Raw genomic sequence first — 25,149 nt, forward strand, 5'->3', positions numbered from 1 at the left:
AAATGTCAAAGAAAGAAAATAAACTTAGGATAGCCAGGACAATGACAGAATGAAATTCCCTCTTATTGGTACATTGCGTTTCCACCGTTTTCCCAAAAATTGCAACAGCAAGCATGAACATATCACCACAACATGAAAACAGTGCCAACATGAATCGTAGAAAACTCAAACAACGGTCCTGTGACAACAGTAGACCACATGAAACACATCAGAAAGCAAACAAGGTCACTTTATGTCAAATCTGTCAGTATGAAAAGGGTTGGTCCACCTATTGACCGACCAGTCAGCGGTGACCCTAGGAACTCGTCTTGGTCTGAGGTCATAAGAACCTCTAACAGCACACCCATCGGCAGCAGGAGGTGAACTGTTAACCTCTGTCTCCAGAGCAACATCAGCAGTCTCTTGGAAAGAGTTCTGGTCCATGACAAGCGGGGCAGCGTCAGCACAGTCAAAGTCAGTCTCAGCAGGGGCGTTGCTAAAGACCGCGGGAGTTGCGTCAACCGCGTCACAGTCAATGCGGCCCGGGACTGAAAGAGCAGGAGGCAAACTGCTGTCCGGGACACTGAGATCCAAAGCTGCTGTAGCATTTAGCTTCGCACGCTGGCTAGACAAAGCTGAGTCCCAGGTATGGAATGGTTGCATGTTCGCAACATGAAAAACTCCCACTCTCTCCCCAGTGTCCACTGTGGTGAGAGAGTAATTCACATCCGACATCCTCTTGGAGATGCGGTAGGGACCCGTGTAAAGCGGGGCCAACTTAGCAGAGAAGTTGGACGATGCATCTGATTTTGGGTGTGACTTTACCCTGACGAGGTCCCCAACTTCATAAGAAACCGTGCGACGTCTCAGATCATAGTAGCGCTTTTGCCTTTCATGACTCTCTCCGAGCACCAAGCGAGCATGTTCGTGAGCATCCCGAAGCGAAGCTCTCAGGTTATCTGAGTGGGATGTTTCCGGGTCGCTCAGTCCCTCCCAGGAGGGTTGAGTGACAAGGTCCAAGGGCGTGTCCAACTCTCGCCCATACAGCATCATGGACGGGCTCAGGCCTGTGCTCTCGTGAGGCGCAGTGCGCAGTGCAAAACAGATCTGGGGAAGATACTTGTCCCAAGAGGTGTGTTTATCCCCAACATAGGCTCGAATGGCCGTTTTCAAAGTGCGATTTACACGCTCAGTTGCATTCGTTTGAGGATGGTATGCAGTTGTTAGTCTGTGTTCGGTCCCAAGAGTCAACAAAACATGCTCAAAGAGTTCACTGACGAAAGGCGTTCCCCTATCAGAAATAAGGTGGGAGGGAGAACCATGTCGGGCAAAAATGTCAGTAATGAACTTGTTCGCAGCAACTTGAGCAGTGGCTTCTCTCACAGCACTCACCTCGACCCATTTTGAGAAATAGTCCACAAAAACAAGGATATAAGCATTCCCTCTTTGTGTGCGGGGCAGCGGGCCAACATAGTCCACCCCTGCGTACTCCCATGGTCTTTGTGGCTGGATAGGGACCATAAGGCCTGCTGTTTTTCTTTGACTCGGCTTAGTGGTTTGACACGAACAACATGAGACCACATACTTTTTCACGTCAGAGTTCATGTGTGGCCAGAAGAATCTGAGACGCAAGCGTGCCAGCGTTTTTGCAATGCCCAGGTGTCCAGCTGTGGGATGATCGTGGTAATATTTGAGCAGATAACCACGGAGGGCAGTAGGAGCAAACAGTTTAAGCTGCTTGAGTGGGTGGAGACCACACTTTGTCTTTGGGTTGAGGAAATAGAGGAGACTGTCATGGACAACGTACTGTTCCAGATCTTGATTATTCTCATCCGTTTGTTGGTCAGTTTCCAGTTGATTGAGCAACGGGCCTGTGACCGGGTCCTCAAGCTGCAGCTGACGAACATGCAGGCGGTCCGAAACAATCACAGAAGGTAGAGCACGAAGGTCCATGCTCCCAATCACGGCATAGGGAGGGAGAAGATCAATGGGGGCATCCACATCAGGTAGAGGATTACGGGAAAGGGCATCGGGCACCTTATTACGTTCTCCAGGTTTGTGGATGATGCTGAAGTCAAAGTCTTGAAGGCGCAGAGACCACCGAGCAAGCCTGCCAGAGGGATTCGGTCGAGACATCAACCACTTGAGGCTGCTGTGGTCGGTGTAAATGGTTACGTGCAAGCCTTCGACATAGGGTCGGAAATGTTCCAAGGCCCAGATCACGGCCAGACACTCCTTCTCTGGAGTTGAGTAGGGCTTTTCCGATTTGTGCATAGCCCGGCTAGCAAATGCTACAGCAACGTCTTTGTCATCCTCATCTTTTTGCATTAATGCTGCCCCAAGACCAGCATCGCATGCATCAGTGTGAATGAAGAATGGACGCGAAAAATCTGGGAACCTGAGGACCGGCGCTGAGGTTATTGAATGTTTCAGAAAGTCCACAGCTCCTGGCACTTGTCATCCCAGTGAAACTGCACGTCCTTTTTAGTGAGGGCGAAGAGTGGCTCTGCATGGCGGGCATAGTCCTGCACAAAGCGGCGATAGTAGCCAGTCAGGCCAAGGAACTGTCGCACCTGCTTTGTTGTGGTCGGCACTCTGAAGTCAGTCACAGCTCTCACCTTGTCAGGGTCAGGATGAATGCCAGCCGGCGTAACCCGATAACCAAGGAAGGTGAGTTCTGAAAGGCAGAATTGGCATTTGCTCAGCTTTAAAGAGAGGCCAGCGGACTGAAGCCTACCAAGGACCTCTTTTAAGTCAAGCAGGTGTTGCTCAAAGGTCGGTGATGCGACAACAATGTCATCTAGATACACCGCGCAGGACTTATAAATCAGGCCAGCTAGAACATTGTTCATAAGCCGCTGAAAAGTCGCAGGGGCGTTACAATTCAATTCAATTCAATTCAATTTTATTTATATAGCGCCAAATCACAACAAAAGTCGCCTCAAGGCGCTTCATAGATACAGAGAAAAACCCAACAATCATATGACCCCCTGTGAGCAAGCACTTTGGCGACAGTGGGAAGGAAAAACTCCCTTTTAACAGGAAGAAACCTCCGGCAGAACCAGGCTCAGGGAGGGGCGGCCATCTGCTGCGACCGGTTGGGGTGAGAGAAGGAAGACAGGATAAAGACATGCTGTGGAAGAGAGACAGAGGTTAATAACAGATATGATTCAATGCAGAGAGGTCTATTAATACATAGTGAGTGAGAAAGGTGACTGGAAAGGAAAAACTCAATGCATCATGGGAATCCCCCGGCAGCCTACATCTATTGCAGCATAACAAAGGGAGGATTCAGGGTCACCTGGTCCAGCCCTAACTATATGCTTTAGAAAAAAGGAAAGTTTTAAGCCTAATCTTAAAAGTAGAGATAGTGTCTGTCTCCCGAATCCAAACTGGAAGCTGGTTCCACAGAAGAGGGGCCTGAAAACTGAAGGCTCTCCCTCCCATTCTACTTTTAAATACTCTAGGAACAACAAGTAGGCCTGCAGAGCGAGAGCGGAGCGCTCTAATAGGGTGATATGGTACTACAAGGTCATTAAGATAAGATGGGGCCTGATTATTTAAGACCTTGTATGTGAGGAGCAGGATTTTGAATTCAATTCTGGATTTAACAGGAAGCCAATGAAGGGAAGCCAAAACAGGAGAAATATGCTCTCTCTTTCTAGTCCCTGTCAGGACTCTTGCTGCAGCATTTTGGATTAGCTGAAGGCTTTTCAGTGAGTTTTTTGGACATCCTGATAATAATGAATTACAGTAGTCCAGCCTGGAAGTAATAAATGCATGAACTAGTTTTTCAGCGTCACTCTGAGACAGGATATTTCTAATTTTAGAGATGTTGCGCAAATGGAAGAAAGCAGTCTTACATATTTGTTTAATATGTGCGTTGAAGGACATGTCCTGGTCAAAAATGACTCCAAGGTTCCTCACCGCGTTACTGGAGGCCAAGGTAATGCCATCCAGAGTAAGAATCTGATTAGATACCATATTTCTAAGATTTTCAGGGCCGAGTACAATAACCTCAGTTTTATCTGAATTAAGAAGCAGAAAGTTAGCGGCCATCCAGGTCTTTATGTCTTTAAGACATTCCTGCAGTTTAACTAATTGGTGTGTGTTATCTGGCTTCATGGACAGATAGAGCTGGGTGTCATCTGCATAGCAGTGAAAATGTATGCTATGTTTTCTAATGATACTGCCTAAGGGAAGCATGTATAATGTAAACAGAATTGGTCCTAGCACTGAACCCTGTGGAACTCCATAATTAACCTCAGTGTGTGAAGAGGACTCTCCATTTACATGCACAAATTGGAGTCTATTAGATAGATATGATACAAACCACTGCAGCGCAGTACTTGTAATACCTACAGCATGTTCTAATCGCTCTAATAGGATATTATGATCAACAGTATCGAACGCTGCACTGAGGTCTAGCAGGACAAGCACAGAGATGAGTCCACTGTCAGAGGCCATAAGAAGATCATTTGTAACCTTCACTAAAGCTGTTTCTGTGCTGTGCTGAGCTCTGAAACCTGACTGAAACTCTTCAAATAAACCATTCCTCTGCAGATGATCTGTTAGCTGTTTGACAACTACTCTTTCAAGGATTTTTGATATGAAAGGAAGGTTGGAGATTGGCCTATAATTAGCTAAGACTGCTGGGTCTAGAGATGGCTTTTTGAGTAAAGGTTTAACTACAGCCAGCTTGAAGGCCTGTGGTACATAGCCGATTATTAGAGATAGGTTGATCATATTTAAGATCGAAGAATTAATTAATGGCAGGACTTCTTTGAGCAGTTTTGTAGGAATGGGGTCTAAAAGACACGTTGATGGTTTGGAGGAAGTAATTATTGAAGTTAACTCAGAAAGATCAATTGGAGAAAAAGAGTCTAACTTAATATCAATGGTACTAAGAGTAGCTGTAGATAATATTACATCTGTGGGATGATTATTGGTAATTTTTTCTCTAATGATAAAAATTTTATTTGTGAAGAAGTTCATGAAGTCATTACTAGTTAACGTTAAAGGGATGGTTGGCTCAAAAGAGCTCTGACTTTTTGTCAGCCTGGCTACAGTGCTGAAGAGAAACCTAGGGTTGTTCTTATTTTCTTCAATCAGTGATGAATAGTAAGATGTTCTGGCTTTGCGGAGGGCTTTCTTATAAAGCAGCAAACTATTTCTCCAGGCTAAATGATGATCCTCTAGATTTGTGACACGCCATTTCCTCTCCAGATTACGAGTCATCTGCTTTAAGGTACGTGTTTCAGAATTATACCACGGAGTCAGGTACTTCTGATTTGAGGCCTTAGTTTTCACAGGAGCTACAGTATCCAGAGTCGTACGTAGTGAGGAGGTGAAATTATTAACAAGATAATCGACCTCTGTTGGGGTAGCGTTCAGATAGCTGCTTTGCTCTGTGTTGGTACAGGGCATTGGAGATGATAACAGTGGGTGGATTATATTCTTAAACTTAGTTACAGTGCTTTCAGAAAGACATCTACTTTGATAAAGTCTACTCTCCACCGCTGTGTAATCAATTATTGTAAATGTAAATGTTATCAGGAAATGATCAGACAGGAGAGGGTTTTCAGGAAACACTGTTAAATGTTCAGGTTCGATGCCATATGTTAAAACAAGATCTAGAGTGTGATTAAAGTGGTGGGTGGGTTCTTTTACATTTTGAGAGAAACCAATTGAGTCTAATAACAGATTAAATGCCATGTTGAGGCTGTCATTTTTAGCATCTACATGGATGTTAAAATCACCCACAATAATTATTTTATCTGAGCTCAGAACTAAATTAGATATAAAGTCTGAGAAATCAGACAGAAACTCTGTGTAAGGCCCAGGTGGACGATAGATGATAACAAGTAAGACTGGTTTCTGAGTTTCACAGCTGGGGTGGACAATGTTAAGCATCAGGCTTTCAAATGAATTAAAAGTCTGTCTTGGTCTTTCATTAATTAATAGGCTGGTGTGAAAAATTGCTGCCACACCGCCCCCTCGGCCTGTGCTTCGAGATTTCTGGTAGTTAGAATGGCTCGGGGGTGTTGATTCATTTAAACTAACATAATCATCCTGCTGCAACCAGGTTTCTGTAAGGCAGAGTAAATCAATTTGTTGATCAATTATTAAGTCATGTACTAACAGAGACTTGGAGGAGAGAGACCTAATATTTAATAATCCACATTTCACTGTTTTACTCTTTGGTTCAGATGTGGATACTGTATTGTTCTTTCTTTGTGATTGTTTATGTTTAAGTTGTTTGTTGCTGGTTTTTAGTTTGTTTTTTGTCTTTTTGGAAGCTGACACAGTCTCTATGGAGATGGGTTTTTGGGGGGGTAGCAGGAGGAGAGAAGCTGCAGAGAAGCGTGTAAGACTGCAACTCTGCTTCCTGGTCCCAACTCTGGATAGTCATATTTTGGGGGGTTTAATAAATTTGTCCATATTTCTAGAAATGAGAGCTGCTCCATCCAAAGTGGGATGGATGCCGTCTCTCCTAACAAGACCAGGTTTCCTCCAGAAGGTTTGCCAATTATCTATGAAGCCCACATCGTTTCTGGGACACCACTCAGACAGCCAGCAATTTAAGGAGAACATGCGGCTAAACATGTCACTCCTGGTCTGATTGGGGAGGGGACCAGAGAAAACTACAGAGTCCGACATTGTTTTGGCAAAGTTGCACACCGATTCAATATTGATTTTAGTGACCTCCGATTGGCGTAACCGGGTGTCATTACTGCCGACGTGAATTATGATTTTACTGAATTTACGTTTACCCTTAGCCAGCAGTTTTAAATTTCCTTCAATGTCGCCTGCTCTGGCCCCTGGAAGACAATTGACTATGGTTGCCGGTGTCTCTAGCTTCACATGTCTGAGAACAGAATCGCCAATTACCAGAGTTTGACCCCCGGCGGGTGTGTCGCCGAGTGGGGAAAAACGGTTAGACACATGAACGGGTTGGTGGTGTACCTGGGGCTTCTGTTTAGGACTATGCTTCCTCCTCACCGTGACCCAGCCGCCCTGATTCCCCAGCTGCTTGGGACCTGCCGGGGAACAGCTAGCGGGGCCTACGCTATTTTCGGCTGCACCAGCTACAGGGGCCTGGCTAGCTGCGGGTGAATGAAGGGTGCGAAGCCGAGTCTCCAATTCAGTAATCCTGGCCTCCAGAGCTGCAAATATGCTACATTTGTTACAGATATCATTACTGCTAAAGGAGGCCGAGGAGTAACTAAACATCTGACACAATGAGCAAGAAAGTGCAGGAGGGACAGGTGAAGTAGCCATGGTGCTAATGAGTCGGCTACGAGCTAAGCTAGGCTAGCGAGACAGTACAGAGACAGTGAGTGAATACTTTGGCTATAAATTAGGTAGTGAGTACACAGAAAGTGTGCTTCGGAGGAAGCACGTGAAGATTATACTATGAAAGAAGAATGTATTTAAAAGTTGTTAATTAAATCGCTAAGCAAATAAGCTACTCAGAAACACCACTGTGTTTGAGCAGGAACAGGAAGTGATACTCTACCACAGAGCGAGCGAACACCAAGTGACAGCGCCACCTGTACACAGGCCGAAAGGAAGGACTCTGAACTGAAACAGGCCACAGTGCGTGATAAAAGCAGTCTTTGGTTTAGCTTCTTCAGCAATGGGGACCTGCCAGTAACCTCGAGCGAGGTCTAGTGTTGTGAGAAACTTCCCTCTCGACAGAAAGTCCAGTGATTCATCCACTCGCGGGAGTGGGTAAGAATCCTTCACGGTCAGCTGATTCAGACCACGGAAGTCAACACAGAACCGTGGTTCGCGGGGGGGTTTGTTCACAATGACCACGGGGGCTGCCCATGGTCCTGATGCAGGTTCGATGATGTTATCCTGTAGCATTTTTCCCACTTGCTCTTCTATGATTTGCTTTTTAGCTGGTGAGGTGCGGTATGGTGGCAAGTTAACAGGCTTTGCATCCCCAGTTACAATGACATGTTCTGCCAGAGAAGTGCGACCAAGGTGGCCATCAAACAGGTCACCAAAACTATTTAATAACTCCAACAGTTCTTCCCGTTCCTCAGAATCCAAGTTAGCTTCTCCAGCCTTATCATGGAGCTGCGGGGTGTTCTGCAGGGTCATAGTTCCACACTCAAGATCAGCTTCCACAAAGCCATTTTCAAAGAGTTCATCAAGACATGGGGGATTATCATCCATAATTACAGTTCTTGTTGGGACATGTATTGTCAGTGAAGTGCGAGTCATGAAGTCCATCCCAAGAACAAAGGGGGATGACAGGTCCTGCACTATCACAAACCGCTGATAGACTCGCTTGCCCATAAATCCAATGGTCAGCCAGGTTATTCCTAATGGACTGCAGTTGGTGCCATTGGCCAGTCTTATTGGGGGAGAATCCCACGGATTCTCTAATGACTGGTTTCGGTGTCTCTTAGATAACAGGTCTGCATTTACTGCTGAAAGAGATGCTCCTGTATCTAGTGTGGCATCCAGAGCCGCCCCATTAAAGTTCACTTTAACTCTGAGAGGGGTGTTCCACGATGCTTGCGAAGTTCCATCTTCAACGTGATTGAGCACTGGTGGCACACTTTGATTTGACAAAGGCGATGAGGGCTGAGTTATTGGTTGGGGGGAGGGTTGCCCCTGTGAAACACTCTCCCCCCCCTGAAGTTTCCCGGCCTCCTGCCCGTTGCTCTCGTCTCCCTGACCCCGCCAGTTTCATCTGGATCCGCAGGCTGAGTTACTGGATGTTGGTCAGGAGACAGCGTTTGGGGAAGCTCCGGAGCCATCCTGGGAGAGTGTCGAGCTCCCTGAAAATCAGTGGAACAGTTAGGGCACGAACGAGAGGTAACACCAGGCATGGCACATTTGAAACAGCGGGGTCCTCCCTCAGCTCTGTTTTTCGGCTGAGCTCGGGAGGGCCGTGAAAGGTTAGTGCCAAGAACAGAATGCAGCTCGTGGGCACGCAGCACTAGATCAATTACTGACTTTACAGGCGTTCCGTACAGCGCTACTCTGTACTTCTCCACTGCGTGTTTACAGATGAGCTCAATTTGCTCCAGTTCAGATGGTGGGTTCCTCAGTCTCCTAAATTCACTGAGCATGTGGGCAACAAACGTTGGCAGAGGTTCTTCGGGGTGCTGGAAACAGTCCAGGATGCCTCTCAAAATCTGCTCCTGGTTGTCAGCAGGCAAGAAGACGGTTCTGAAAAGTTCACAAAACTTAGCCCATGTAGATACGTGAGGAATGAGCACATTAGACCACTTTCTTGGTTCCTTAGCTAGGAAGTGTGGCAGCTCTCTGAGGATTTGGGCGTCTGTTAGGTCTAAGGAGGTTTTATAAGCAGCAACAGACTGCAGCCATTCTTCTGGGTGAAGGCTGCCGTCATTAGCGAACACCTTGGGCTCCAATTTAGCTTGGTGCAATGCCGCAGCAAGGACTCTGGTTGTATTAATTAGCTCCAGTGAATCTGAGTGAGATTGTGACAAGGCTCTGGCGGGCTGCGTGGGGCCAGGTGTTGAGATAGATTGCTGCGTTTCCCTGGTTGGCAGGCCTGGCACATATGGGGTAGAGGAGGCCTGAGGAAAAGGGTGAGTAATCTGGGCAGCTGGCACTTTTGGGACTGGTCGTTTTTGTTGAGTCCACTGCTCCAGAATATTCCTCTGGAGGTCCAAAGAGTCATGAAGACACTGCTGAAGCATATCAACCTCTGCTTGCAGACTTTGCACTTTATGCCCAAGGTCAGCAGTACTATGTCTGGCAGTAAGTCGGTTGGGGTGTAATATAAAGTCTATATCATCACACATGTCATTCAAGTCAGGATGAGTAGCCATAATACACACTTATCAAAGACCCAAATCTATACAAGGTAGCAGTTAAGCAGAAATCAACTTCAGTTCTGGTCACACAAAAATATATGAAACGTGAATTCTGAAGTTTAGCTACACAGCTGACTTTGAAACGTGGAAGTAGAAGGAGTAAACACCCCGGATCAAAAGCATTTAGGTGTAAAATAGATCCAAACTTACGAGTAGCTGTGTATGAGTAACACCTTTTCAAGTCAAATGCACTTAAAACAGCATCTCAATAAGAACAGTTAAGCCACTGAGAATCAATAGTAAATCAGTTTGAAATATGGGCAGCGTTTTTTTTTTTTTTTTAAATATACACTCACAACATCAGTTCGGCGATTTTCCAGAGGACTCCAAACTTGTCCAGTCCTGACACGGCATAGAGGTTTGTCCCGTGAAAAAGTTCCCACTTGCAGAGACCGTACGAACGAAGCAAAGTCTGCAGCGTGAGCTCAGCTGGTGAGGAAGAAAAATCCGGTGCTCTTCACTTCGCGCATACATGCACTTCAGAAACTATGAAGAAGCGGCATCCGTCTCGCGTTCAAGTAGCGTGAATCCACGTTAATCCAAAAATGTCGCAGTAAAGGCGTTCAGCAGATGACGATAATACATCCCGAAAACAGCGCTGCGGCGGCTTCACTCGTTGCCGTGGAAACACACCTCCGTGATCCGGCGAATCGGACGTCCGCGTCGAGGCCAGCCTGGTCTGTTTCCGCGAAGTATGGCAGGCTACTACTAGCTCTACTTTGCCGCTATGTACCTTTCAGTGTATCAATCATCCGCTGCTCGAAGATACTGCATACTGAGGTCCAAGAGAAGATGTTCGGGCGCCATTTTGTAACGTTGGGTTGTGTTGTGTGGTTGAGAAGAGGCGGCAAAACACCTAGCAGGCTAGGCGGAAGGATACACACCCACACTGGTATCAGTAATCCACGGTGGTTCTTTAATACGCATTCTTCAGCAACCGTATAAAAGCCCGGCTGAACGGCTGCGGCTCAACAACAAAATGCCCAGCGTTCATACAACCCAAGCGTTGCAAACAAAACAAAAAAAAGGGTCTGGAAAAGAAAACATAAGTCCGTCCCTCGTTAAGCACGAGCGTGAAGGCACGTGTCCTCATAATCCCAGAGCGAGAGAGCGAGAGAGCAGTGGCACACACTGATGACACCATCAACCTTCGACTTGGGTGTCTTAAAGGGACACCACACCATAACGGCTGTTACATATTCCCCCCCGGTTAAACACAGCAAAGGTACAGTTCAAACTTAACCAGCCTCCATACATGGTCAGCAGGATAAGACGTCAAAACCAAAATAGGGGAATGTACAGTCCAAAATTGACAAACTGGCATACATGACAGTGTCCCACATGGTGAATGCCGATTCAAATAAATGTCAAAGAAAGAAAATAAACTTAGGATAGCCAGGACAATGACAGAATGAAATTCCCTCTTATTGGTACATTGCGTTTCCACCGTTTTCCCAAAAATTGCAACAGCAAGCATGAACATATCACCACAACATGAAAACAGTGCCAACATGAATCGTAGAAAACTCAAACAACGGTCCTGTGACAACAGTAGACCACATGAAACACATCAGAAAGCAAACAAGGTCACTTTATGTCAAATCTGTCAGTATGAAAAGGGTTGGTCCACCTATTGACCGACCAGTCAGCGGTGACCCTAGGAACTCGTCTTGGTCTGAGGTCATAAGAACCTCTAACAGCACACCCATCGGCAGCAGGAGGTGAACTGTTAACCTCTGTCTCCAGAGCAACATCAGCAGTCTCTTGGAAAGAGTTCTGGTCCATGACAAGCGGGGCAGCGTCAGCACAGTCAAAGTCAGTCTCAGCAGGGGCGTTGCTAAAGACCGCGGGAGTTGCGTCAACCGCGTCACAGTCAATGCGGCCCGGGACTGAAAGAGCAGGAGGCAAACTGCTGTCCGGGACACTGAGATCCAAAGCTGCTGTAGCATTTAGCTTCGCACGCTGGCTAGACAAAGCTGAGTCCCAGGTATGGAATGGTTGCATGTTCGCAACATGAAAAACTCCCACTCTCTCCCCAGTGTCCACTGTGGTGAGAGAGTATTTCTGTCCTTCACAGTGTTTGCGCGATTTAACAGGTGGTCAGGCTAACTGGTGATATTCGTTTATATATGAATGAATAAATAAATAAATCTTACAATTCATCGTGTCTATCAGTAAACTCACTGCGCTCATGATCGCAGATAAACATGTTTTTGACTCTAGCAATTTAATGCCAGAATTTTTAAATCAGGAACTTGTAACGTTGGGTTGTGTTGTGTGGTTGAGAAGAGGCGGCAAAACACCTAGCAGGCTAGGCGGAAGCAGTGGCGTGTCTAGAAAATTTTTGTTGGGGGGGCCAGGTAGGGGCACAGATTTGGAGAAGGGTGGCAGATTTAATTGGCAGATAATGTTTTAAAAAAAAATTCTACCAACCCTTAACCATAATTCAATAATCCTATAAACCTAATAACCAAATGCACTTTTAACTCTTATTAGAATGAGATTTTAACCACTACGGTGCAAAGTTTTTAGATACTGCGTTGATAAAGTACAAGAGATACAATCAGTGCTTTGTCAGTGTTTACTCAGCATTCAAGGACAGCAATATTTGCATAGTATTTTTACTGACATATACTGCACATATGTTTTGGGCAAAAACATTTTTGAATATTAAAATACGAACATTTGTAGCAAACAATTGACAAATTAGCCAGTTCCAATGTAAAACTTTCTCTGCCTGTTAAAAAAAGAAGATAATCTTCTCACAAACTGGTGTTTGATTTTGAAACAGGAAAAAAGTGGAGAAACAACTGAAAAGACTAATATTTGAATAAAACCTGAAAGCAAGTAAATACTTTCTATGCTGCCTTATGGTAAACTTTGGTAATATTGATAAAGAACAACACTGGCTGATGATGAAATACATTCAGCTGGCATGGTGACACTGCCAGTATAACCTGCAGGGCTGGACTGGGACAGAAAATCGGGCATTTTGACTACAGACCGACCCACCAGGTATTAAAGCCATAAAGCCTTTGAATGAAAACAAACCCTGTTGTGACAGTGATGTACAGTCTTTTTGGTATATGTATGATTTCTATACATTTTACGTCAGATAAAAACTTTGGTTGTAAGATTTAGATAATTATTTAATAAAAACTAGGTATTTTAAATGAGAATAAGAAAGAAAAGTATTTCTTTGTGCCCCCTTTCCCTGTTAATGCCCTACCTGGCCCCCTGGCAAAACTTTGCTAGACCCGCCCCTGCACAGTTACCAGCTGTCAGCTACATAAAAAAGGATCCTGGTGGGTGGTCTTCACGTTTCCCTCTCACCAGATATCCAAACCGACATCATGACCAGCAGCTTTACAGCTGTGGCTCCAGCAAACATCAGCTGATACTAGAAATTAATATTAAATAAATTCTAACAACAGCCGATCAAGCTTAAACGTGCTGCTGTTGTTTAGCGCGACATCTGCTGGTTTCGTCTTTCTGGCGCAAAGTGGGCGATAAACAAACAAGAGAGAAAAGCCGATCAGCTGATCATCGATCAGTTTCATGATTGAAGTAGCAACAGGAGAGGCAGGATGAGAGAAGAGGCAGCTGTGCAGCGTAAAGACAGAATAAATCCAGCTTTGTGTCTTTTTCCATTCTAGCTGAAGTTCGGGACAAACGTCTCTTCTCAGCTCAATACGAAACGTATAATATTTTCTCTGATTGAGGGACCATTCCATTTTTTTAAGGAGCCGTTGGCAACTCTACTAACCTTATGAATAAAATAAAGTTCACTATCAGTAACATCATAGCAACCGAACAGCTGTATAAAAACTCCAAGCTGGCTAGAACGCAGTATGAGTTATTGCAACTGACAGTAAAAAGTCAGCACAACAAAAATAAACTCCACCTAAACTTAGTTCATATCTGACCCACATAGACTGCAGGTCATAACTTCTTACCTGAAGTTCAGTTCACCTGACACTCGGACTGGCGGCTGCTTCGGGTCTCTCCTCCTGCCTCCCCTTCCCTCATCCACCTGCTGCCTCTGTGGAAGCCCCGCCATAGCCACCACCAAACAACGGAGTTATTTCTACACATCGACCTGCATCTGGCCAATCCACCACCTCTCATTGTTCATGCCGTTACAAAAAAAAATAAAAAATAAGTCAAATAAGCCCGATGGCCAGTCCAGCTATGTTAACCTGCAACCAAATCTGCAGCTCCATACAGCAATGTTACGACTTAGATTACATCTTATAACTCATAACTCTTATGTTAGCTCCCCTCTGTAGCATACTGTCTGAAATATTCCACGGCTGCAATAATTCTTTAAGTGTTATTTTTTCCTTGGTATTCTAATTTCGCCGAAGTTTACTAAACTCAACAAACTTAATATTACTTACCGGGACATTTATTCTGTCCTCATTTTCTTTCACCGAAAAATTGTTTCCTGCAGTGCCTCTTTCGTGCTTGGCTCTCCTACCTTTGCTAACGTGATGCACATAGCGCAGAAGCGATGCTGCATTCACTTACACTCGGATATCTGAGCGTCACCGTGAAAACATAATCGGACATTTGATATTTGATTGAATTTTATTGTTTTGCCTTTGGGGTGGCACCTGGGGTGGCCAGTCTGGTTGGGGGGGTGGCCTGTGCCCCCCCAGGCCACCCCGCTGGACACGCCATTGGGCGGAAGGATACACACCCACACTGGTATCAGTAATCCACGGTGGTTCTTTAATACGCATTCTTCAGCAACCGTATAAAAGCCCGGCTGAACGGCTGCGGCTCAACAACAAAATGCCCAGCGTTCATACAACCCAAGCGTTGCAAACAAAACAAAAAAAAAGGGTCTGGAAAAGAAAACATAAGTCCGTCCCTCGTTAAGCACGAGCGTGAAGGCACGTGTCCTCATAATCCCAGAGCGAGAGAGCGAGAGAGCAGTGGCACACACTGATGACACCATCAACCCTCGACTTGGGTGTCTTAAAGGGACACCACACCATAACGGCTGTTACAAACTCCAAACGTGAAACATCCAGAAACATCTGGAAACACCTGGAGCCTTGACCCGTTAACGGTCGTTATCAAACAACATGATCACCAGATCAGTTGTTCTTTGTTGTTAACAATAATTACTCATTGCTATAGAAAAGCTCGGACCACGGAAATATTAGAAAAAAACATGATCTATAACAAACAATAATATTTAACTGTAACTTGATGAAGGGGAAAAAATAAAGTTTCCAAAGTCTTCAAAAACTCCCATAAATCCCCGCGGTTAACCCCGTGATTATTTTTAGATTCAGCTGGCAGATAAAACAGGTGTTTGTCACAAGCTTCATGACTTTGATGACTCAGAACATTGATGCTAACTCATGCTGCAGGAGAAGACAAAGCGAACAAAATAAAACCATAAAACTAAAATATTGCTGTGCCTCTTATGATACTGAAAGACAAAATACTGCTGTATTTGCTTTGGTCATCTGTTTGTCTGCCATGATTGTTCTCTCAGCGCTCTGACCCCTCTGAAAATACTGTGTTGATTATATTTTATTTATTTATTTTTACTATGATTTAATCTTTAATCTCACTGTCTTTGGATTCATTTTGAATCAGCTGAAAGTCCCTCTGAACGTCTCCGCTGATGTGTTGATCCTTCTTCTGTGAAATGATTTAAATCATCTGAATATGCGATGTGTTTCACTGCGCTATGGTTAGCTAAAAAAAACTTTAACAGATCCTGATATGAAGTCAGATCTCAGCATTTCTTTTTATCGGTGTAACGTTGTGAGTGTGCAGACAGGCTCTGGATTTACCCACACCTACGTGTCTAGACACAAGCAAATTTGAAGGGATGTTATTTGTAAGTCACTGATTCTTAAAGTAAAAGTTACTTTTTTACTTCTATTTTTTTATTATTTTTTTTACTTTAAGACTGTTTTGGTGGAGGAATTAACAACAACTCCCATGATGCATTGCATCAACGTATCCATCTGAGACCCTGTGTGGGTCTACTATGTGAACACTTAACACGGATTCACGAACAAATCAGCTAAGTTCAAGATGTCACTGCGGATCGTCTGTAGCCTGAATAACGATCATTAACTCTCAACTCTTCATGGTCTTCATGATGGTGACGATGAAGAGTTCTGAGCAACGCTGTGTGATCCTCGAACTTTTGGTATCGACTCAATACTGATTAACTACAGTATTGCCAACACCAGTACCAATACTTTCAAATTATAAAGTCAGCTTCCTCAAAGTTGAAAAACGGACTCAAGGCATTCTTGACTTTTACTGCATTTAATGGACACAAGTGGCACCAACCATGCCATTTGAACTGTGCAAACAACATAGAGTGATCAGTTTTCACAATAAGTTGTTATCATAGAGAATAAACAATAAAGCATATTATTCAACAACATAAAAAACATTCACAATTTGACCTTTACAATGACCAACATAAACTTGACAGTTCTGTCACAAACAAACATCTAATTTTTCTACTAACATATAAAACACAAATTGCAAACCTCATTGGCCGCATGAACTTGAAGGGGTTAATGAAAACACATCTCGCAGTGCACACTCTTTCCCCATAGCCGGGAAACTTCTTTGCATGCGTCTACATAGCTCTACCACCAACTGAGAAAGGAAAGCATGCTGCTCTCTACCGAGTGTGACGTGTAAATGAAAATATTGTCAACCTCAAACAACAGACTGAACATTGGTTCCACCCTGGAAACATTCTGTAAAACCTTTAAATGTCTGTTGTTAAACCAAAAATGTATACATTAAATATGATTTATTAAAAAGAAAGTACTTTAATGTATTTATTGTAACTTACACCCATGAAATTACCATAAACTGCATAACTGCTGCTGACGGCAGTCACAAGGGGAGAGCAGTGTGTCATCATCTATGTGCCAACAACACCGACACGAGGATATCATATCGTGCGTCTGAGATGAACCATCAGCAGTTCTGAACACATTTTAATGATCACTAAATCACTGTGACTTGTACTTTCTGTATAAATATGCTTTTTTTTCTGAGTGTAGTCTTTTGGTTGTTTTTTTCAACCGTCTCCCTGTGTGTGTATTTGTGTCCATGCTCCCAGATGTTTTGGGTTGCCAGATCGTGATCCTGCAAGTGTTCCTGCGCTGGAGGAAGCCACACCTGCCACTCGTCATCAGCGCCTTATTTAAGAGTGTGGCTGAGCTCCAGTCGGTGCCGATTCTTCCTTCTGACTTGTCAGTACAGCCGCGGTCTGCTATTTTAGAAATCCCTCGCTAAAGTAAGGATCGTCTAGTCATCAATGTGTTTTGTCTTCACTAGGTATTGGTAGGAGTTTGCTGTTTTCACTATTCACTTTTTATAGACACTTGCACTGTGTGGATCAGGGAGGAAGCGCCACGCCACCCCAGTGCCTGGAACTTGTAAATAGTGATTCATTGTGCACTTTATAAATAAATTCACTGTTCACCACAAGAGTCGTGCATTTGGGTGCTACTTCTCGCCTGCAACTCCATCGTCTGCCACCACAGTCTCTGACAAATTCAGTGACATACAGGACTGAGGACTCGAGTCTGCACCTGTGTTAAGTGGAACAAAACAAAAACAGTCCTGGAGATGGCTATAAGAGTTATTATAGTTTTGCATTTTCTGACAATTTTTAGATTTTATTTTAGTTAACTAAAATGTCACTCTTTGTTTTTTTTATATGTAGTTTTAGTTTTTATTTTAGAGGGTTAAGACTGTTTTTGTATGAGGCCCTGAAAGCTAGTTTGTGATAAGGAGCAAGACGAGGACTACCAGACCTGGCAAATTAAATCCAGGTAGCTCCTCACGTGCATGTTTCCCATCAAACTGTCAGAAACATGAGACTAATGAAAACTTTAATACATGACATTAATTGAGACATAAAGGAGTAAGAGTGTGTGTATGTGTGTAAAGCAGTAAGAGATGACTGCATCAGACTGAGCTAAGAATAATAAAACTCTGTAGAGCATTTTAATATCTGTGAAACACAAAATAATTCACAAAAATACAAACTTTCATCTAATCAAACAGTTTGAAAACTTCATAAAATGCAAACAGGAAACAACACACAGAAATGATAAATAAATAAATAAATATATATGAGGCACGGAATAATTTATTTATAACACACTTTAAAAACAAAGTTTACAAAGAGCAGGAAGGAGGTGATTTTAAACATTAAAGACAAATAAAAGAAACACGTTAAAGTTCATAAAAAATAAAAATAAGTAGAACAAATGTCAAGACAAACATTTAAAAATCAAAGACATCATCTCTCCATCTATGGTCAAGTGCATGCTTCACATCAGCGAGGTTAACTGTGAATTTCTATACCAAATAAAAGCTTTTTTAAGTTGACCCCAGAGAAAGATGGTAAGCTGCCCAGTTAGTCAGAAATATACTATAGTGTAAAATTAAATAATCAGCTCAAGTTTTATATAGTCAGTTATTTACAAATAAATACCTGTTATTCATCCATGACTCCTACATAATGTTTGTGCAATCAAAGTAAACATCTGTCAGATTATTATCACATATTTACTGCTTTGCAAACTTCATAAAGTACAAACAAACAAAGAAAACAAAACGAACACATACAAAATAGAAAACTTTTTTTTTTAAGTAAATACTTTCCTCAGCAGAGCTTCGTGCTCTCATTCTATTTATGATAATAATAACGTACATGTAACGTCTTTCATTTATTTACTGTGTAGATACTGTGTAGCATTCACTCTGTGTTTTATCTGATAGTTGTTAAACACTTTTGTAAAAGTGACCTTGTGATGATCTCAGTGCTGCTGGACTGAAGTGTCTTCCTGTGGCTGCTTGTTTGAATCCCCAACCAAATTGTCAGGATCCAGAAAAGATAAACCAACGCTCTCCACTCCATTAACACCAACAATCCTTTGTGCAAAGCACTAGTAATTGTTATGACTTTGGATCCCCTGGTCCCCCGAATGCTTCTATTAAAATAAGTTTAATAATGAGTCAGTCTGACGGCACAAGAAGCAAAAACATGTTTGTGTTTGTTTCTGACGTACCTTTTGTGTGATGGCGAGAGAAATAAGCAGCAAGTGCAGCGACTACAAGTAAAGAAACAGTGATGATGATGGAGATCAGCACAGCGACCCTGGACCGACCTGCTGAGGTGAAAAAAGGTCACCACAAATGGACCAAAAACGTCACCAAAACAGAAATGATGCAGAGATAAATCTGGATTTTTTTTCCTCACTGTTTCTCTGAGTCGTGTCCTCAGGATCTGGAGTTTGGACGTTTCTGGGATGCAGTGGTGTCTCTGTCAATGAGATTTTCCCGTAGTTTGGGTCTAAAAGACACAAAAAAAACATAAGAGTCATAAATTGTTAATAAAAATTTGAGTTTGGAACCACAAACATCGCCAAAACAAATCTTCTCACCGACTACAAGTTCAACAACAGCAGCTTTCACTCTGCTCTGCAGCTTGGGGATGAAACATCTGTATCTGCCGTTGTCTTCCTCCGACACGTTCAGGATCTTCAGTGAAATGTTCCCGTGTTTCATGTCGTCCATGAACAGCTCCGTCCTCCTGAAGTACGAGGCCATCTTCATGTCGGGGACCTCCTGCCTGTCCCTGTACAGGTGAACGTACTCCACTCGGCTCAGACGGTCCGACGGGTCGGGCTTCAGGTCGGGTTTGGACCACTCCACCGTCAGACCCTGGACATCGAACATGGGCGCCAGGTGACACGGCAGGATGACATCACCACCCGGAGCAGCGATGATTGGAAGATTTGAACCAATCACCACAACCTCACCTGGAAACAGATGGAAAATTAATTCTCCTGAACTCCTGCAGAACTTCCACAGATCTTCAGTGTATAACTCTGTAAAGTGACACACACACAAACACTTGAAGATCTTGAACAGCCAAATGAGTGTTTCTGCTGTTATTCCAGAAATGTTTCTTACTGAGATCAAATTATTTAAAGAAAGAAGTCCTCCTCAGTCTATTGGTAAACAGGACAGGGATCTCAATATCAGGATGCAAATTTACAGCAGAATAAATTAAGCTGAATGCATCCGGTTTAAATGGAGGCATATCTGTGCTGGTTCAGACACACGCAGTGTCAGGGATTCAAAGTTTTGATCATGGGAAACAGTCTGGTCCGTAACTGCTTTAATCTAAACCTGAACAGCTTCCTCTGTGAGTAATCTCTGTAATTAAGTGAAATCATCATGAGATCATCAGACAGACAGTAAAATGCTGGGTTCCTGTGGGTACCTGCTGATCCAGAACAAGGAAATTACAGTAACCAGACACAGGAAGACAAAAAAAAAAACAAAAAAAAAAAACCTTAATCCACAGAGACTTTTAACCAAATTCTTCTGAATTAGGTTGTTAAAGCCAAAACTAGCTCATCTGTGGAAAACCATGATGGACGCATATGTCGGCTAAAAATATTGGAACATAGTGTAAATTCATCCCCTTACCACAATGTATGATGTGGTTTCTGGTGTTTGTGTGGAAACAACAACGCAAATATTCAGTATATTAGGTTTGTGTGACGTTGGTTTAATTCAGTCCTCGTTTGCTGACATTATTTTTCCCCCCCCGTAAGGCCATGATTTCTTAAACAAATTCAATGTAATTTAAGTGAATTAAGTTCTACAGTGTGGAGACGTTACCAAGTTGGCTGCTGAAGACTTCTGGACTTCTAGAAAGACTTCCTGTACCATCACGGGACGTCGGAATAACTGGAAAAAGAAATTCACAACTTCAGAAGAGATCATGAGAAGATAGAGAAGATTTTATTATACAAGCAGCTGACATCATACACAAAAACATGAAGCCTGAACATGAATATATTTAAAAACAAACAAACAAAAACATATAAACATATGGAAATTAATTAATATAATCTTTTTTTTTCCTTATATTCGGTAATGTTTTATTAAATTGTGATGTTTAATGCTTTCTATATAGATTAGTTAGAAATATTCACAAAATAATTCCTTGACCCTGATAACAGGTCAGATAAAATAATAATAATAATAATAATAATAATAATAATAATAATAATAATAATAAAGAAACCATACACAAAAGTCCCTATATAATTGAATTTATTTTATGTCTAGTCACCAGTGATTAACTAACTGGATGTGTGGTGGGGTTTTCCCAGAAATGACTCAATGATGGAATTAAATCAAGACTGAAAAGAGCAGAGTCATGATTACCAAACAATAAATGAGCTTATGACATGTGTAAATTTACAACTCAGTAGAATATTCTTAGAAAGATCAAATGTGTGTACCACACAAATTAAGCACCCCTTCCAAGGTGAACATATCTGTTCAGAACAAAGCAGGAGATCCATAAAAAGGTACAAGTTAATCTAGATTTTCTTCTATGTTCTTATTTTGTACGGTAGGTTCAGGGAGTTTACCTCATAAAACAGTGGAGTAGGACAGTAACTTAAAATCTAACGCAGAATGGAAACTTTAAACTGAAAGCCTGACTAAAAATATTTACAAGAATAAGTGAAACATATGTAAAATCAAGACTTTCACGTGACTGAATTTAATTGGACAAATCAGTCACGTGATCAGGCCTTACAACTGCGCCGAAATGGCGGCTCATTTCAAACTGTGTCATTACGTGATATCAGAGATTATATTTAATGTTTTCTAGCGAGTTTCCACACCGGACATGTTACCTTATTTCGTTCTTGTTGCTAGGCAGCAATGTGGCGCACGCGTTTTGTTTACGCTGTGAGAAACAGGTGTGGCGCGTCTGACGTAAATAGGCGTGTCGAACCTTTACACATCTTTAGAATGCTCAGTGGATCATCGCCTTTATCCGACCTACATAACACTCTTATCAACGCTCAAATGGGAAGAAACCGCTTCATACAGGGCAGAACCTGCCTGATAATCACCACAATTTAACATTATTTTACGTCTCAAAAGTAATTAACTGATGTCATTACTCACAGTGACACAACAAAGTTGAACTGCTAAAAGGGAACTCGGCTTGTTTATTTCTTGAAAATGTGAATGAAATGTAGCTGTGAGTTTACCTTGAACGGGAGTCCAGACGAGCAAAGCTGAGCACAGGATGAAAGTCCACAGTGAGGATGAGTCTCCACCCAGCGAGCTGTACACAGACATGGCTCGTATATTCTTTGAATGAATAACCCGAATCATCGTGGACCGTTCAAGTAGGCTACTTCTTTAGCCCCGCCCATCTCTCTCTCTCTCTTTTCCTTAGTCATTTGACTAGAAACATCTGGAAACACCTGGAGAAAACACGACCAGCCAACACAGTCATGAGCTGGAACACCCTTTCACCCAGTTATGTAGGTCTTACTAAATAAAAGTCCATCACTGAGCTATAAACAAGTGTTGTTCTCCATCACTTTGAACTGCAGACATATTTACACAATAAATATACCCCCTGCCTATGGAAGGAGGCCATACCTAGAGAGAAACCTTTAAATTTCCTTTAACGCTTTGATCTGTATCGGATGCTGTAAAAAAAAACTGAACATATTTAAACACAAAACAGTCTTGGTGTTTGGGGATGATTTGTTTCAGTCTAGTTAGCAATGATCAGGGGGGATTTTAACCCTTTAATTTGTCCATCGGAGACGCTTTAAGGTCTCACTGAAGATTTAAGTTCTCTTTAAATACTCAGGTATAACATTTAAATAAGTTCACACAGTGAGACTAAATAAATGTTAAAAGTCCGCTTGTTCACTGTAGCTGTTTTATACTATGTTACCCATGATGCACCTCGGTATCTGTACTTCCGGTTGGGAACGTGTTCAGCGCAGTTCAGGACAGATGAGAGGTGTGTCGGAGGAGTAACGTATTTACTTGCATTCCTGTGTGAGTTAATATTGTGTGCGTGCTTACCATATGACCACACACACACCCATATACACACTCACACCCCCTTTACCTGCATGTGAATACTGTAATGCCTCCCTACCAACGCTGTACATCCTGTTGGTGTCATCTGCCACCTCCTTAGTAAAGTTATTTGAACTACATCACTGTGGAGTACCATTCCTTCTGACCGAGGACGACTCAGTTGAAGCGTGATCGGCAATCAGTGCAAACATACATTACAATAAATATTCATTAAACATGCTGAGGAGTGTTTCTTCTCCAGGCTGAACTTCACAGTTTTGTATTGAAGGAGGAAATCCATCAGTTTCACTGCTTGATGTTTCCAAGCAGATCCTCTAGAGTCTGACAGCAGCAACTCTGACTGAAGACGTCTGTAAGAAATATTTCCTGTTTACATCCTCTGATCTTCCACTCTCTGTTTTCTTGTTCTACACTTTCTTTATGTGAAAATGAGCTCGATAAACTGGACATGGTCTTGAGCTGGGGTCAAAGTTCAAATTAGGCTCACTTCCTGTTATAGAAGATGATCTTGGTGCTGTTGGGCCCGAGTGTCTCCCGGTGGCTGTTGGTTTGAATCCAACCTGACTGAAGATCCAGTAAAAATAAAAAGTGTTTTTCTCATTTGCCTCTGGCTGTTTCTGATTTTAAAAAAACAGTTGAAAAGATTTTTTTTTTTAATCCAATTAAGTCTGATGGCAAGAATCGACATTATTTGTTTGTTTGTTTCTTACTTTTAATTTCTAAAAAAATGCACTAATAGAATTATGCAAAGAAAGCAGCGACAGCAGCAACGGACATGAAGGCGATGACAATGATGACCACAGAGACCCTGGTGATGTCAACAAAGGAAAAAAGGTAAATGCACAAAAATGTCACCCAAACAGAAATAATGAGGAGAAGAACTGGATTGTTATCTCACCGTTTCTTAGAGTTTTGTCCTGATGATCTTGCGTTTGGAGCGACGTCTCTGTCGTTGAGGTTTTAACGTGGTTTGGCTCTAAAAGTCACGAAAAAAATAAATAAAATAAAACTGAAGGTTTGTAATGGTACAGAAAAAACACACAAAACTGTTGGGAACCACAAACATGACCGAAACAAATCTTCTGACCGACTACAAGTTCAACAACAGCAACTTTCACTCTGCTCTGCAGCTTGGGGATGAAACATCTGTATCTGCCGTTGTCTTCCTCCGACACGTTCAGGATCTTCAGTGAAATGTTCCCGTGTTTCATGTCGTCCATGAACAGCTCCGTCCTCCTGAAGTACGAGGCCATCTTCATGTCGGGGACCTCCTTCCTGTCCCTGTACAGGTGAACGTACTCCACTCGGCTCAGCCGGTCCGACGGGTCGGGCTTCAGGTCGGGTTTGGACCACTCCACCGTCAGACCCTGGACATCGAACATGGGCTCCAGGTGACACGGCAGGATGACATCATCACCCGGAGCAGCAACGATTGGAAGATTTGAACCAATCACCACAACCTCACCTGGAAACAGGCAGAAAATGAATTCTCCTGAACTCCTACAGAATTTCCACAGATCCTCAGATCGTCAGTGTATAACTCTATAAAGTTACACACTGAAGACCTGAACATCATGAACAGCCCCATGAGTCTTTGTGGTGTTACTGCAGAGGTGTTTCTGGGACTAAATTATTGAATGAAACAAGTCCTCCTCAATGTTTCCAAAACCAACAGAGAACTCATGGGAGATTTGTTTCACCCTAAAGCCTTGTTTAGTTCTAATAAGTGATGCCGAGTCAGTGGAATTAAGGAGCCTGGGACCTGGTAAGAGTTCACATGGGCTGAGGTTGTGTATAAACCTCAGGTCATGTGTCCATAAGGACCCATATGATCACAGGGTGATAGTGACATTGCACATCATAGGTCACAACACCACTGAAGGTTCAATATGTGGGACTCTGTCAGCTTTTATATGTGAAGAAACTGGAATACAAGGTCAATAAAGTCAGGTTCTGCCATTTCTATCTTTGAAAGACTTCAAGAAAATAAATTTCTCTGGCCCATAACACTCACTATACGTTTGAGAGATTTCAGACATAACCAATGAGTATTTCTTAGTTTTAGTGATTCCTCTTTAGAGAGACGGCCCTTTAGGGATTAACCATGCAAATAAACAGGTCGAGTTTCTGAGTTCTGTCAATTTCGTTGAACTTCTATTCTTTATCACCTCTTCAAAAACAAAAGCATCCATCAAGTTTTTGAAGGAAGCCACAAGTAACAAAACTGGTTTAACACATGAAAAACGTTGGATTACCTTCTTCAAAACTGTTCAACACTGCGGCTTTAATTTCATTAATTTGTTAATCAAATGCTCATGATAACCCTCCCAGGCCAGAGACATGTCAA

At 42.8% G+C, this 25,149-nt stretch overlaps 2 protein-coding genes across 7 annotated transcripts in view; both read right to left on the bottom strand.

The window, feature by feature from the left end:
• LOC309701845 (myelin-oligodendrocyte glycoprotein-like) overlaps positions 1–25,149 on the bottom strand; it is a 35,322-nt gene that overhangs the window by 3,830 nt on the left and 6,343 nt on the right. The window contains exons 2-5 of one of the 5 annotated variants that reach the window (XM_082526139.1): positions 23,890–24,267; positions 23,701–23,778; positions 23,513–23,610; positions 23,349–23,366 (exon numbers count right to left, since the gene is read on the bottom strand). The exons of 3 other annotated variants lie outside the window; for them this stretch is intronic. In XM_082526139.1, coding sequence (XP_082382265.1) covers positions 23,522–23,610; positions 23,701–23,778; positions 23,890–24,267 — 545 coding nt within the window. In that variant the 3' untranslated portion in view covers positions 23,349–23,366; positions 23,513–23,521. Of the gene's footprint in view, positions 1–16,378; positions 16,514–23,348; positions 23,367–23,512; positions 23,611–23,700; positions 23,779–23,889; positions 24,268–25,149 lie in introns of those variants that run through there. One more of the 5 variants, XM_082526140.1, reaches the window with a different exon arrangement.
• LOC309701851 (uncharacterized protein) lies at positions 18,603–23,478 on the bottom strand. Of its 2 annotated transcripts, none has more exons than XM_082526152.1 (6): positions 21,947–23,478; positions 20,553–20,621; positions 19,304–19,681; positions 19,120–19,212; positions 18,929–19,027; positions 18,603–18,850 (listed from the first exon to the last, which is right to left on the bottom strand). In XM_082526152.1, the coding sequence occupies exons 1-6, from the start codon at positions 22,071–22,073 to the stop codon at positions 18,816–18,818; spliced, it is 801 nt and encodes a 266-aa protein (XP_082382278.1). In that variant the 5' UTR covers positions 22,074–23,478; the 3' UTR covers positions 18,603–18,815. The 2 variants fall into 2 exon arrangements, with proteins under 2 accessions (XP_082382278.1, XP_082382277.1); XM_082526151.1 differs by having other exon boundaries at positions 18,929–19,030.

The sequence above is a fragment of the Aulonocara stuartgranti genome (assembly GCF_965226115.1).
Source record: "Aulonocara stuartgranti genome assembly, chromosome: 3".
Classification (NCBI taxonomy): Eukaryota; Metazoa; Chordata; class Actinopteri; order Cichliformes; family Cichlidae; genus Aulonocara; species Aulonocara stuartgranti.

What these genes read in the sequence shown, in the direction of transcription:
- LOC309701851 (XM_082526151.1), bottom strand. Translation starts at nt 22,073, where the DNA reads ATGATTCGGGTTATTCATTCAAAGAATATACGAGCCATGTCTGTGTAC. An exon ending in AGTCTTCAGCAGCCAACTTG is followed by an intron (nt 19,682 to 20,552) that starts GTAACGTCTCCA and finishes ATCTGTTTCCAG; the next exon opens with GTGAGGTTGTGGTGATTGGT. An exon ending in TGTTGTTGAACTTGTAGTCG is followed by an intron (nt 19,213 to 19,303) that starts GTGAGAAGATTT and finishes TGTGTCTTTTAG; the next exon opens with ACCCAAACTACGGGAAAATC.